Raw genomic sequence first — 16461 nt, 5'->3', positions numbered from 1 at the left:
GTGCTCTGGTAGAGTAACATCCATTTTAAGAAAAGAAAATAGCCATCATCTTGTCAGTCCATCAGTCTTTTCTCTCCTCTCCTTGTACTCCCACCATGTGCGCCCTGATGCTCGGCCATCTGATGCACAGCCTTTCAGAGCATACAATAGACTCTGCAGCAGCCTGTTGTGGTTTCCGTGTGCCACTTCAAAACAGGAACATTTTCAATTATCTCATTCCAGAAGTCTTTTTGTGTAGAAACAGGTCCAGCCACAAGATCCCTGATGTGCTCGGTTTGCCCAAATGATTTATAAAAAGAAAAAGACTAGAAAAACTAGAGAGATAGAAGGATGAAGTACCCCTTACCTCAATATGTCCTGGTCAATTAGGGTTTAATGTCGTGGAAACAATGGTGCCGCAATAGGAAAACCATATGATGAGTCGGGTCTTTTGGGCCGGGAGCAGTTGTGCTTCCAGCGTTGCAACGTGGCTTGTAATTAAGTATTTGTTGGGGGTGTCACTCAAAGAGGACAAAAGGATGTTGTCGTTTTGTTGTTTCTGTGTCTTGACAGTGAGCAGAGACCACGAAAATATGTTTTTTATTTGGTGTTATTTCCCTCTTAGGATGTTTATAGGACCTTGGAACTTTATTATTATTTTTCCCATTGTTCTGTTTTAGTAGTTGTAGTATTAAAAATGAGCATGAATTCGATGTCTTACTTAAATGTGTTCTTCTGTAATTCCTATTTGTTGGCATCCCTTGTAGATGGCATGCTGACCTGCCAATTATTTCCACACAATTTCAACCACAGTGGTTTTGCTTACACATTAAATTCAGCCCCGCAAGAATTTCCTTCCTCTCTTACTTTTCTGTCACTTTGAAAATATTCCCAAAAGCTTCCTCTCTGGGTTCCAATTTACTGTCAGCAGGAGCTGCCACACTCTCCTCTCTGCCTCCTTTCTCTCCCGCCTCTCTCGCTCCCTCCTATTCATTTTCTACCTCCTCTAAAAAGCCCCTGCCTCCCCCAGCTGCACCTCCCCCAGCTCAGTTTACAAGGGGAGCTCGGAGAGATCAGCCCTGTAGTGAGAGGGTTTTTTTGGCATTCTCTGAGCTACAGAGGCGAGGAAGAGGCTGACGGGAGCAGCAGCCACTGGATTCGTGTGGAAGCCTGTGTGACTGGTCGGACGTGTCTGTGGCCACATGACAGAATGCTGTCAGGACTGGCTCTTCTGCTGCTTGTCTGCCTCCACATGCGTGTGCAGGGGAAGCCGCAGTCACAGGTAGGACCCGCTTCACCTATGTTGGGTCCTGGAGAAACCTGGGGATTGAGGAGTGGGGATTCCCATTGATGCTAACACTGGTTATAAGAGTTGCATTGCACAATAAATTGCACAGTGAGTTTCTTTTGGACTTTTTTCAGATTCAGTTTTGGAAGCAGTTGATATGCTGCTGCATGCATGTCATAGAGAGAAAATCTGTGAAATTACTGGATTTAGCGATTAAATTGTTAACCACTTTTTCATACTTGTAAGCAGCGCTGGACAGTGTCACTCCATAACTTGGACAGTCAGTGCGGCCCCATGATCCTGTGGTCCATCTACTGACTCGAAGTATTTACAGTATGGCTGTTTTCACTGTGGCTCTGCTTGCTCTCTGAGCGATTTATTTTTCCACAGCACATTCACAGGCTACTTGTGGGATTAGATTTCCCTCCTAGTGGAAGACTTGGTGAGTCAGGCCTGTCTTGGGACTATAAAGATGTACTTGGAACTCTATTAGGGATAGACAGCAAGCCTGAATTAGCCTGTCGCTGCCTGTGGCTCAGCTCAGCTGGTTTTAGCTCACTTGTGTTTGCTGATGATTAATGAGGCTGGTGTGAGGTGCCTGAGGTCTTTAATGCAACCTTGTGTGAAGTGCCAAGGTCTTGATGATGATGTCTGTGCCAGCTTTGTATGACCCTAAACTATATAGCTATCAGTTTCGGTGTTGGAATCTGCCAGTGCGTAAAATGTGTGTTGAGTTAATCTTGTGGTATTTTATGTGAACTTGGATGTTAGAAAAAAATGCAGATTAAATAAGAATGGTTGGAGATATTAAGTTGACAGAAGTCAGACTGAAAGTTTGATTGATTGTCCAAGTTAATGTTAGCATCAGAGGTCACATTCACCCTCTGCTAAGAACAACATAATAATGTAATGTCTCTCATCTTACCCGTGTCTTATCTCACCATCAGTCTCAACAACTACAGACTAAAGACAGCAGATGTCACCTTGTGTTACATCATATTTTATGTCATTTATGAAGATGTTGGACCTGTCCTTCTTTAGAGATCAAGCAGGTGTTGTTGTTTTGATATTGGCAGTATCTTCATTAAATGAGGTTACACAGACCCTACTGCTGTATAAGGAGAAATGATAACAATGCTTTCAAAATCAATTTACCTTAAATATATAGTCTTTTGTTATCTTATAAAATCCCAGTATGGAGACTGGTACTGAAGTGAAAACCCTTTCCTCGCTACAATGGGTTTGCAGATTTGATGCCGATGACAAAATGCAGAAATCAGCAAAAACTATTTTTACCCTGCATAAGGACATATATTATGTTTTTTTTAATCTTATGCATGAAGACATACTGTACGTTCATTTTATTTGCCAGAGTCTTTAAAAGACTTCTGTTTGGGGCCAATTAGACCTCACTGTTCAACCTGTTTTAAGCAAGCTGCTATAAAACTCCAAAAACAGACATTAGGGCCGGGCAATATATTGATATTATATCAATTTCGCTAAATGAGATGAAATATCATCTTAGATTAAGTAAATTTTGGTTTTCACTGGTTTTAAAGGCTACATTACAGTAAAGTGATGTCATTTTTTGAACTTACAAGACAGTTCTAGCTTTTCTTTTATTCACCTTTACCCACTCTGACATTATAGTCACATTACTGATCTAACAAATATCTCATTGTGTAAATATTTTGTGATGGCACCAGCAGTCAACCCAGTGTTGTTGCAATATCAATGTCGAGGTGTTTTGTCAAAAATATTGTGATATTTGATTGTCTTGGTATTATAAGGTATCATCAACACCAGTCACAGATATCGAGCATGTAAAAATCCACGCAGCTGTTTTACAGCTTGGGTCTAACAAACCCTATATAGAAGTAATTACTCATTTGCTGTAGTGGACATGTCACCAGCTCATGTTTGTAAGCAAATTCATATTAAAGTAGAAAAACTCGATACTTGATACAATCAGCCTAAATTCAATGTGATTTTTGATCTCTTTAATAATGGCCTGAGATAACTCATGTGAGAACATTGCATAACATTGTATCACTTGCACATTCAAAAATATACAAAAATTCTGTCAGGACCACAATTAGCGCTTGTGAAAAAAAAATCATAGGTATAATTTGACACTTATATAAATTACATATGGTGAAAGTCCTGCTTTCACCATTTCATCAGTCTGTGTCTTGTTGAGGATGTTCCCAGCAGGGATCAAGCTAATTACCCAGCAGCGTTAATTCCCAGCAGAGACCATTCAGTCTTTCTGTTCCTAAAACAGTGCATCCATATCAGAGGAGTGATGTCAGGAGAAACCCCATGTGTTTTTATGGCCATAGATTCAACATGCCCAATGCTATTTCTGAGTGTTTTACAAGCATGGGTGCCTTTAACGAAGGCGCTCTCCCCTTCTCCCCATGCTGTGAAAGGCAGTTTGCGATGTGGATGAGGCCTCTTTTTACTGTTGGGATCAAAGGTCTTGCCACTCATGCCTACATCTCTTTTCACCACTTGGTGACAAATGCTCATGCCTGCAGTTTGTAGTACAACCTGCAGATATGATTACCTGATAGGAATTTTAAGACGTTTAGTGCTAAAAAATGATTTGTGTTGCTTGAACTTGGCCTATTCACATGTTTTTTCTAAACAGCTATAATGCAATTTGTTAATTTGTTGGAACAACAACCCTCACTTGTTTTGTCCCCAGCCCATCTTGTCCTCTGTCACAGTAAATTGTCCTAGCTTGTCTGTGTTCCCATTTTGGTTTGACACATGTTGCTCTTGGTTTCATAAAATGCTACGTTGTGGAGAGTGAAAAGCTGAGTGATTACTATCCAAAACACCAGAACTTGTGTTTCTATTTGCGGTTACAAACCACAGTTAGTCTTCTAGTTAGTGTTCCCATTATAGCAGAGCCAGAAGTAAAATCTGAGGGAGAGGATCAAATTAAATAAATCTGCAGGATTTTAGCTATCGATGAAGTCACATCTTCCATGTGGTACATGCATAACCCGGCTAGAGTCTGAGCTTGATTCCTCCCGTTTTCAGCTCATTTGTTTGTTGTGAAGGGGCTTTGATGCACTTGATGGATACATACATGATATTGTGGTAGAAGACTGCAACCAGATGCTGCATGTTGCAGGCAAAAATCTGCATCCTCACCAGTTCATAAAGAACCAGCAGTGTTCTTGTATAGCAGCATAGAGCTATGGTGTTCATAGTATTGTTATATAAAAGATCAGACTGTTTGCCTAATTGTCTTTAGCTCAGGTAATGTGGCTGGGGTTAAATCTTCCAGCAGCTTCCGCACAGAGGGGACATACTCAAGAGTGTGTGTGGTAGTCATGAGTGGGCTTTTTTTAACGTAACCTGTAGCCCCATAAATGAATGCAGTAAATGAGGTGCTCCTCGAGGGTGGAGCCTGATGCACTAAACATTTGGGGCTCAGTCCAAACCTAAAATGGTCTGGGGACATACTCCACAGAGGAGATTTTCTTTCCCATTTACAGCAGCTTTATGTACAATATTCAAACTATTTGAAATACAAATTGCCCCTTGGGGAGGAATAAAGTGTTTTTAAATTGAATTGGATAATATAATGCTTAAAAAATAGTTTAATGTAATTGTTCTCCAGTTGTCTTCATCATTCTGAAACCAACAAATGTTTACTCTTATCCTTAAACCTTTTTTAATTTTTTTTTTTTTTATGCCTCACCTCCAGAGGCTGGAAGCATAATATTTTCACATTGTCCATCTTTCCCATTCTCCTGAAAACAGTATCTTAAGTACGCCTTGAAGGAAGAACGCCTTGAGGAATTTTCTTCAAATTTGGCACAAACATCCACTCAATAATAAACTTATGAGATTTTGTTGGTCATAGGTCAAAGGTCGCCGTGACCTGGTCCATTTCATTCTCATGAACCTAACATCCCAAGAGCACCTTATAGGAATGTCTTTAGACTCTAGATTTAGCACAAATGAAGGATGAACCAATTAGAATTTGGTGGTCAGAGGTCAAGGTTGCTGTGACTTAATTCGTATGAGAACAATATCTCAAGAAGGCCTTAAAGAAAATTTCCTAGAATTTGGCACAAACCTGAACGAACTGATGAGAATATAGTGGTCAGAGGTCAAGGTCACTGTGACGTCACAAAATGTTTTTTTCTGCCATAACTCTTACACTAATAACAACAGCTTTTCACATAAATGTCTGATAGGATAGAATGAAGTGATGACATTTTCTATCCAAAAGATCAAAGGCCATGCCATAATAATCTTGGTGGCTCTAAAATTGGTCTTTAATTCTTTGAAATGAAAACAAGGCCCACAGAATAACATTTTCTCCCTTATATTATTTCTTTAGGGAATAGTATAGACTCAGAGCTTTTGAGAAAACATTTGGCTTCTTGAGCCCCAGAAATAACCCCTGCCTGCCATGCCCAGATGCTCCTTGCCATTTGAATTAACGCTCGGTTATTACTGAAGGTAGTAAGCTAACAATTGCTGCTTGCAGCAAAGCAGATAAACTCTTTAACCCATTCCTTACATGTTTGCTTGTGTAAATTTTTTTTTCGAATGACTAAAAAATACAACTGCCCAGTCTTTTTTAAAGCTTAGTGTCTCTCTTACTGCAGCCCCATGCTTACTACTTTGGCATGTGGAAAAATCCAAGCTTGAAAGATCTTAGCAACCATTACAGTTGCTAAGCTGTGGCAGACAGAGACTTTGTGGGAGGGGTTTAGCGAATTGACAGTCACAAATCATAATAACCATGATACCCATAGTAATCATTACCCTAACCCAAATCAAACCCCAAACCCCAAATTTAAATTGTATTACAGCTAGGAAATCCCCGCAAATTTTTTGGGTCATATGATACATTTTTTTCTTTAATATTGGCATTCTACATTTTAAAAAATCAGTACAATGGATGTGCTCTAAATAACATCCATTGTAATCCTGTAATATTTTGTACTAAACGGTGTACTGTATATCTCACACAGGATGTATCAGTAAATCAGGTAAGATGTTCAGTCAGTTTATTAGTGAGAATGTCACATGTGAACCTGATGACAGTGTGGCTTCCACAGATACAGATGTGTTTGAAGTGCTGACTGAAGTAAAAGCAGTGTTGCCTTCACCCGCTCGTTAAAACCAGTTAAAGATCCACAGCATCCCAGCATGTGGGAGGCAGATGTCAGTAGCCGTGGCAACCACAATGTGCACTTCATATGAAAGAGAGGCGGTGTATTATCATACCATAACCTTATTTCATCCCACCCTAAACTTAATTTTAAAACCATATTTCAGTCTAATCTTATTTTGATTTTGATGTTTATAAGATGTGTGTTAGATCTCAGTAATGTCATTTCCAGACTCAGCATTGAGTCTTGAGGTCACTTCCACTATAAATTCTTTGTCGTTCGTTGGGATGATGTTGCGTCTGTATTCTCAACCTGGAAGCCAAGTTAAGGCTGTATTGCATTTCCAGATGAACTTGTGTGTCACAGCTGACCAAGTCATGATAACTTTATTGGCCGTTTGCCAAAGAAAATTATGACTGTCCTACGTGTGAAGAGCTGCAGAAATCCCCAACATGTTTGCCAAACAGCCTATGCTCATAAATATGTTTTAAGGTACTGCACTGCCTGCATCGTGGGATGCATTTTTACAGTAGGAGTACAGATTATAGCATGCCTTTATTCCCCGAGGTTTACCACGAGGAGCTGAGCAAATATCCCACTACCTTTGCCAGGCAGGAAGTACACTGTCTGTTGACATGAATTTGATAAAATACTTCATACTTGTAATGGAACGCAATTCATTTTCTTTACAGATGTGCAATTGGTATGGTACATTTCAAGGTAGTGAAAATATTAGTGAAAATTATTATATGATTTCAAGTTTGATGTGATTATATGCTATTAATTGCCATTTTTCTCCGTAAGACTGAAGCTTGCTATAATAGATTTTAAAAATTAAAATCATGGAATGAATGTAGAATCAACACAAAGGCAGTATTTTGAAATTCAAATTATTTTGTTTAATAGCATCTCATTCGGTTTGTAGTGGCTAGAATCAGAGTCAGTACCTCCAAATCTGATACCATGGTTCTCTGCCATAAAAAATGATGGATTTGGTATGGAGAGAGTTACTGCCCCAAGCAAATAAGTCCAAGTATCTCTGAGTATAATTCATGAGTGAGGGTAAGATGGAGCATGAGATGGTCAGATGGCTTGGTGTAATGTCATCAAAGATGTGGGTGTTGTGCTGGACTGTTGTAATTGGTAAAGAGGGAGCTGTGCGGCAAGGAAAAGCTCTGATTTACCGGTCCATATGTTCCAAACCTCACCTATGGTCATAAGCTTTGGGTATTGACCAAAAGAATAAAACTGCAGATTACATCCTTTTTCAGTGAAGTGTGCTGTGATGTGATGCTCAAGAAGCTGGCATTTCTTTACAGAAGTCAAATGATCATTTGTGAGACTGCTGTCCTTTGCTTGCTCAAGCATGTTCATCCTTTGCTCCCTCAAACAAAGTCTGTATTCTTGACAAAATGGTTCTTCTCGAGGGTAGATTATAAGAGGTGCAATTCAAGGTATTTTTATCAGTTCATCATCTCTTTACTGTATTGATTGGATGGCAGTTTTTAGCTATCCATACAGACAAAGTGTTACTGACCTTTTCACTTATTGGTTTCAATTTTCGCCTCATGAGTGCCTCATTGCTGTATTGTAGATTGGTGAAATCTTGTAGTTTCTGTAGGGAATTTTACTTTGTGGTGATATGTCAAAGACGAATAACTGTTGTAAATAATTTGGATTTGCAAACTGAGTACATTACTTGTGTTTTTTCCAAGGATCCATTAAGCAACATTTCAAAGAGAAACTTTATGCCTAAAACTTTGTTTTAGTCATCTTTCACCAGAATGTTTAAGTTTTGCAGCACACATCATAACAAAGGTGAGATGGCTGTGGCTCAGAGAAGAAGTGGGTCTCTTTATCGGAAGATCACTGGTTTGATCCCTTACTGTAGACCGCATGTTGAAGTATCCTTGGGCAAGATACTGAACCCCAAATTGATCTGCCATTGGTGCATGAATGTGTATAATGTTTAACTGAGTAGCAGGTGACACCTTGTGTGGTAGGCTCACCCATCATTGTGTGAATGGGTGAATGTGGTGAAAGTGCTTTGAGTGGTTTGGTTAGAGGTGCTATACAAGAAAGAAAGTTGCTACACAAGTACCATTTACCATTTAGGTCAGTTGCCACAAGTAGTAAACAAATGCAGCTGCACTATGATGTTATCTTTTTAAAAGAAGACAGCAGTTGATGCCTCACAGTATTGTTTTTTCTGCTTTCTGTTTTGCTTTTTGTGGTCAGTAAGAGAGCTGAGAGGGAAACTGCTAAGGCACAGGTCAGAGGGTTCTGGTGGGATCTGAGCCTCAGCCAACATGGATTTATGTGCATTCATACTTGGGGGGAGCTTAACCACTGCACCATCTCCTGACTAAGAAAACATCCTTTTATTCATAACCTCCTCTGTTTCATTGCCTTTTTGCACAGTTGTTCTGGGCAACTCTGTCAGGCCTGAGAATCATCTTTTTTGTAACTGAAACTACTAAAGGGGAAATATCCAAGTAATGTTTCAGTGCTTGAGACTCCTTACATGTGTGTGATGTTAAAATCCTTTAATGCCCAGTGTGTCCCTGGTAATCTACAGTAACCTATTGTGAAAGGACAGAGTAAAGCCTCACACACTGACATGGGAAAGAGGCAGCAAGTTACATAAACTTTGTATTTGCGCTGAGCTGTCTTTCAGAGCCCCTATAAACAACCTGACATTGTATGTTGACTTACTGCCTCACTCATGCTGATTTACCATGAATTACTGTCTTGGGACTATTACTACTAAACCAGAAATAATTTAGTGTTTTATATTTTGAGACTGAAAAAATCAAATGTTTGAAATGTTTGTTTTGCATATTTATCACATAGTCAATTTAAGTTATGTTGAGCCTTAACACACAGACATTTTTAAGGTAGAGGACAAAGGTGACAGAGATATACATGTTTAGCCTTGTCAGTGTTTCCCCTAGTTTTTTTCAGGCCCAGTGGTACACACCGAAAAAAGCCTTAACATATGTGAAGCCTGGGATGACTTATTGGCATGGTTGGCTTCAGTCTGATGGCAGAGGGGATCAGTAATTTTATTATTTGCATTCAAATTTTTGTTCGCTCTGTATATTGAAAACTTAAAACAAAGTGATCATAACAAGGAGAGGGTGTCTGATCAAGCTGTATATATTTACAAAATAGTAGTTCATCATTAGCAAAGTATGCATAATTCACTGCTGCACTTCATCTTTCTTGACACTGAGAAAAATTTCACCACAGCATAATTCTCCTTTCCCATTTGTTCCTTGGCTCAGTTGAGAAAAAAGGTGATTGCATTAAGTTGCATGTTACACTTTCTTTTTCTTGTGGATGGTGGTACTATGGTCATTTAGCTAACCTATGACCTTGTTTGCCTTTTCCCCGCTGGAATAATTGAAACCTGCAATCCCTTACTCTTGCAGCAAGAATTAAAATCAACAACACTGTCGATATGCGCACACGTCCATACATAATAGCTCGCCGTAGTTGATTTAGTAAAGCAAAATGATGTGCATGGAATGTTTTATTTTGAAAATTTACAGGATTCACTGCAGTTGTGTTTTTGACTTCCTTCATGACTTGCTTTGCAGTTACAGCCTCTCTCCCTGCACCTTCAGTCAATGATTACTGAAACAAAAAACGGTGTACCAGGCCATGACATTGTAGGGGAAACACTGGTTAAATGCAGAGTAGGAAATTTTGTCAAATATCTATGAGCATAGACTACTACCTGTATGAATGTAGTTAAATGAAAAGCAGGTAATTTTATCAGGTTAATATATCTATCAGAGTGGACTACTACCTGTGTAAATATGGTTAAATGTTGAGTAGTTCATTTTGTCAGGTACAAATGGACTAACACCTTTTTAAATGAGGAAATATTGACCACAATGGACTACTACCTGTAAAAATGTAAAGTAGGTCATTCTTTCAGGTACAAATATCTATCAGAATGCACTACTACCTGTTTGAATGTAGTTTAATGTGGAGTATGTCTTTTTGACAGGTACAGATATCTATCAAAATGGACTACTACCTTTATGAATGTAGAATAGGTAATTCTGTCAGGGACAAATAACTATCAGAATGGAATACTGTCTGTATAAACTTAGTTTAATGTGGAGTAAGTCATTCTTTCAGGTACACATATTAGAATCTATTGCTGCCTGTATTAAATCATAGACTGTAGATAAAGATGGACGATGTGTCCCCACTAACCCCTAAGATACATAAGTGAAGGTAAAATATCCTTGATACAGCTGCTGCCGTCTTGCGTTGTTGATATCATTCAGAAGGGGAGTCTGCATTGCAGCGATCTCTGCAATCACGAGCAGCTCTATTGAATACGAGGGCACAGATTGGCTGAAACGACTTTCAGTCATGGCGGACAATCACCTTTTTGTAGGACAGAATAACTTCTTAAAACCAAACTTATTATAAACACAATCACTTGAACAAACATAAGCGTGAACTACCTACAATGACTGAAACCATCTTTTCAGTTTGGCCCATGCCTCAATTACTAATATGGAGGGGGGGGCTTTTTGCCCTATGCTGCAGCCAGACACGAGGGAGACGGAAAAGTTACACTTTAGGGGAACGTTGTCCATCTTTATATACAGTCCATGGTATAAATGCTCACTGTAGATGATTTAGTATAGCATTAGTAATGCTCCGTATACTATGATGCATTCACTCTTATCGCCTGCTTGCACGCTTTAGTTCAACCACTTCCGCCACTTTTGTAGCACAATCTAACCAATGAAGGCACAAAGTACTAGCCAATCCGAAGCAGAATAGGGCGGGTCTTGACTTCTACCTCCTAAGGGGAAAAAGTACAGTATATTTCACTGTCCTACGCAAACCTTGCAAACACCAGGCCTGTAATATTACGGGGGCAACACTGAGCCTTGTGATCATTTAATGTTCATTGGTTCTTGTGGCTGTAGTTTCTGTGTATGGCCCAAAACAACTGCCAACATTTGGATGCTGCTGAAGCAATGGATGTAGTGCAACTCTGTGGTCCGGTGTGAGTATCTGCTGGTGTCAGTCTGTCAGCCTTTGACTTGAAGTGTCTGTCAGTCACAGATTATTCTGTCTGAGCAACCTAAACACTGGCTGACAACCCTCACCTGTTAGACACAGAAACTGGTGCCTTCACTTTCCAAACTCTACTCCATGCTTTGTCATTTTAAAATATATTTTTCATCAAATCCTGTAACTCAGTTCTCAGATACAGTCTCCTCAGCAGCCGTGTTTTAGGAATATGTAAGCCCACTGCTGTTTAATTTTAGTCTGTTACCAAAGAGCCCTAATGCAACTTGAGCAGACAAAATCATGTTAATAAGGCTGTAAGAATAACTTGTATCATTTTGGTCACAGTTTATACTTAGTCAAATATCTTGACTGACACTTCAGGCCAGTGAGACAAAACTGTGATGATATCGCACCTTAGCCGGTTAAGAGACAAATAACTTCCTAAATAGTCGCTAAATAGTTTTAAAAGAAAACTAAAAACGTGTCTTTTAATTTAGCCTTTAACTAGCTCTAACTTAGCTGCTTTGCACTCTTCTTTGCACTTGCGGACTGCTGCACATCTTTAAGATGTTATATTTTCCTTAATTGTATGCATTTTATATACTCTATTTTTATGCTTATTTTTGTTAATAATATCTGTGGGTTTTATTTTTTTTATTTTCCATCGTATGTTATGCATTCTGTGCATTCAGTTTTAATCCTTATTTTATCTTACTTTTACTAGTATTATCAAGTGGGTTTTATCCATTTAAAGTTGCATTCTATGTATTCTATTCTGATCTTATTTTATTTTTACAAGCAGGTTTTATTTGGCCTTTTGTCCTCTATGTGTTTTAATGTGAAGCACTTGGTGCATGTAATTTCTTTCTTGTAAAGCACATTGGACTGCATTTCTTGTATAAAAGATGTTATACAAATAAAGTTTTTTATTATTATTATTATTATTAAATAACTTTGTCAGAGAAAACCTCACAAAATATTTGACCTGATGCAAAATCAGCAGAATTAATCTAAGGTACACAAACAATCTCTTCTGCTTGACATTCCAGCACCAAGCCTGTTATCCTCCACATCTCAAACTTAATTTACCATGGCAGAGAGGAGTCAGAAGCCTGCATGTTGTGTCTACCACTGCTGTTAATTTAAACATGATATCATTCTAAGCATTAGTGCTTTATTCAGATTTGCACTCCTAGTTTAGAGCCACAAACCAGGCCTCCTACATGGATAAAAGCACTAGTATTGCAAGGCAACTGTAACATTATGCCAGAGCTGTCAGGAAGAGATTTAGTGACTGTTCCAGCGTATTTCTTGACTTTGTGCATGTTTAGTGTTGAGGAATGATACAAATGTCTGATATTTGCCCCAACTCTCTGATAGTGGTTGAAACAGTTATTCTCTGCCTCTAAATCCTGATTTCGGAAAAGACACTCCTCTGCACTCATGCAAGTGAAACAGCAAATTTTGAATCATTTTTACAATTATGATCTAACAGACAGATTAATGGGCCTGTGGAACTCAATACTGTGGCCTATACAAGAAACTAATTGCTAGAAATAAATAAATAAAGATTTTTTTAAATGCTTAAACGCAACACATTTATTGTGCTTGTCAGTTTACCCCCTTAAAAGCTGCACCAATCAATATTTTTAGGCCTTGATGCCGATGACAGTAATGGCCAAAGACATTATGTTTTCTGGTTGTCTCTGTTTGTCTATCTGTCTATCCAACCATCTGTCCATCCCATTCTCATGAAAATTATATCTTAGGAACACCTTGAACCCATTATGCAATGTCATAGATCTTCTGTGTTGCTTGGGTTAAGATGTATGTGAAGCACCCATGTATTCCCCTCAGGAGTAGATGGAGACAAAAACAGAGCTAAAAGAAGAGCAAGCATTGCATTTATATTCCGTACTCCAAATGAATCCTGATGTTGCTCAGTATCTACTGAATATGAGAATAGGCAACTGTTTGCAGGTGTTGATATTGTGTTTATAGTTTGTTTCCTAAGTGGCTTAAAACTATTTGATATGTTTTAAAATACTATCTTTATTTTATCATGAGTAGCCTAACCTGGCCTGAAAATTCCCAGAGACATGTAGTAGCTAAGCCATAAGCCTTAAAATACAGGAAGTGAAAGAGAGCCTTGAGTTTAAGAGGTTAAATGAAACATAAGTGAAAGCCTCATCCTTCTATTTTAAAGGTCCCCAAATTCACATGACCCCATAAATTAGTTGAAATCTCGTTTTATTAATTTCAGGACTCAGCACACTTAAAGCATGTGTTAATATTTATCCTACAGCTCACAGTTCACTTTTTGGCTAATATCCATACTGCTGACCACTGTAAGCCCACAGTTTAGAGTCCCTGCCCTAGTTTATGTCCAGTATTCAAACATTAAAGCTGCAAAGTGAGTGGAGATGCTGCTATAACTGACGTATAGGCCCGTGAGGGTTAACTTTTAGTTCAGTTAGAAAGAGACTAAAACTCACCTCTCAAGGCGTGTGTTTCCAATTGTGAAAAATGGTGTTTTTTGTTTTCTGGGAGAAGAAGAAATCTCTGTTGACATGTGCCCTTGGCTGTGTGTGAGCTCACTTTGTTATAAAAACTCTGCAGTGTGATGAGTTTAACCCAGCTGCATCTTGTGGGACAATACCATCAGGATTTACTTTAACATGTTGTTTTCAGAGTTGTGAGTTGACTGGGAGTCAACTCTCCCAACCTGACACATGTAACCATTTCCAGATGAAGGTGGGCTTAAGCGACGTTTAAAAATCCTTTAATAATTCCACTGAAAAACATGGCAATTTCCCTCAGCAGCAGATGGCACAAGCCACCCACAGAGAGAAGGTGAGAGAAGCATTAATGTGGTCCGTGAGTGAAGAAACTAGACCGAGCCTCTAAAGCTGCCTCCTCGTTCATCAACCGCAACGAGAATTCTGTTTCAGTTCTTCTAGGAAGAGTTGGCGAGGCTTTGTGCCGAGCCGTGACTGCGTTCATTTGTCCTGACAACCACCGACACCTCATTTTGATGGGTTCACTGTCAAGGTTACATTTATCATAGGCAGCCTGCAGGGCAGATGTTACAATTTGTGGGATTATTTAGGGACAGATTAGGATGTTAGTGTTGTGTGCACAGTTTGTCTTGACAGTTTATTGATTTTCATGGTGCAACTATCCAAATCACTAAATATCAAATAGTCTGTTTACTCTCTCACGTGTTGTCGGCTCTTCTCTTAAAAAACGTAAACTCTGTGTATGATATGTATGTGTATGATATTACATTGACAAATAAGATTTGGGGTCAATAAAATTCACTGCTTATCCTCCACTCCTACGTTACTATGTTTTAATTCAGACATGTTCTCATCCAAATGGCCACAGATAACCTCTCACCATGTCAGCGTCTTTTTTTATGAGAGGAACATTTTTCCCTTTCTCAGGCAAAGGCTGCCTAGCTGCTATAATTGTGTTGTTGTAGTTTGAAGGGATTTATGGTGAAAATCGAGACGCGGAGGAGATATTCATTGGTAGTCATGTCACTAACAGTCCTCCTTGTCTGCATTTTTATTTGTTTTTCCACGATGGACTTATTGTAGCTTGTCAAAATGTCCCAAAATGTGTTTTACCGTGCATAATGCACTCTTTTATTGCTGTTCTGTAGTATTCTTAGTTGCTTTATATTCACTGATCTGTAAAGTGAGATTATGAAAACGCAGCACTTTTTCTCTGGATGTTAACATGTTATGTTTAGTGATTTTTATCCCGGCTTTATTCAGCCCCATGCTGCACTGCAACATCATTCCACACTGACCACAGAGGCGCTTGGCAGTTTTATTTCATTTTTTTCCTCCCTGTGAGCTCTCTCTCTTAGTTTGCTGTTCTTTTCTCTCATCACTTATTTCCTGTGTGGAAGGAGGCACTTCATGTTTGTTTTGGCCCAGGTGGTGTTTTGGCCCAGGACACAGTAAGCTGCTACGGGTGGGAGAGTGCCAGACTCTCAACTTGAGTTCACCTCAACTGCCACAGTCCACCTCCATCCCTCCTGTTCTACCTCTCTTTACCCCGATCCATCTCTTTACTCCATCCTTTTACGTTAACTTTTTCTGCCTCTTTACCCTCTCCTTGCTCTCTGTCCTTCCTTCTGCAGACTTGTAATACGACTGCTCTTGTGCAGCTAAACCCGCAAGGAGATGACCGCAATTTTTATGACTTATTTTATATTTCCTGTAAATTTGTTCATGTCATTCATCTTAAGTTACCTCATCGTCACTGGATGTATAGCTCAGCAGCTCTGCGATGGTCTTCTTGCTGAGAAAATGCCATATTTAAAATGTTTTAAAACATTGAAAGCTCTGAGGAAAATATGTTGCATGACAAAACAGAGCAAGAAGAATATGTCAGCTTCAATCAGGGAATACACATGGAAGCCATACGAGAGATGCAAAATGACTCGAAGGCCCCCGGAATTGGGTGCTGTCCAATCCCAGAAAGTCTTTGTGTGATTACGCTACAATGGCCACTCCGTTGGTTTCCGTACTGGCAACTATGGTCTGTTTGGGACTTGCCGTAGCCCCAGCCGAGTGTTTTTAAGTATATGGTAGCTTACAGGGGCCAGTTTTGGCTGCTCCACCACCTGTTTGCACAGCATAGTTGCTTTTACTGCTGGTTTGAGCGAATTTATGGACTGCTGATGTTAAGCAGTCTATTTTTACTATGCCCAGGTTTCCTTTTTTTTTTTTCTTGCTACCACCAATGTGGCATAGTGAACTCACACCACAGAGATTTAGGAAGAGAATTCTGGAATCAGTTCAAAGACAGTCACGCCAAAATGATGCCTTCTGGGAAGTAACAAGATCCCTAATAAGTTTGTCTGTTATTGGTGTGAGTTTATGGTGTTCATTTTGCAGGTGCAGCTTTGTAAATGTAATCTTTTATCCCTAATTAGCTCTTTTTATTTGACCAAGAATATCTCATGTATGTGACCACATCCCG

The 16461-nt window shown here is 39.2% G+C and overlaps 1 protein-coding gene across 1 annotated transcript in view; it reads left to right on the top strand.

The window, feature by feature from the left end:
- The first annotated feature begins 1111 nt into the window (after window positions 1-1111).
- Window positions 1112-16461, top strand: part of LOC121943332 (thrombospondin type-1 domain-containing protein 4-like) — a 28311-nt gene continuing 12961 nt past the window's right edge. The window contains exon 1 of the mRNA XM_042486856.1: window positions 1112-1261. Within this exon, the coding sequence (XP_042342790.1) occupies window positions 1190-1261 (72 nt within the window). The 5' untranslated portion in view covers window positions 1112-1189. The remainder of the gene's footprint in view (window positions 1262-16461) is intronic.

This window comes from Plectropomus leopardus, chromosome 1 (assembly GCF_008729295.1).
Source record: "Plectropomus leopardus isolate mb chromosome 1, YSFRI_Pleo_2.0, whole genome shotgun sequence".
NCBI classification, from domain to species: domain Eukaryota; kingdom Metazoa; phylum Chordata; class Actinopteri; order Perciformes; family Serranidae; genus Plectropomus; species Plectropomus leopardus.
Note: the sequence above shows the minus strand (reverse complement) of the source record. Positions and strands in the feature narration are given on the sequence as shown.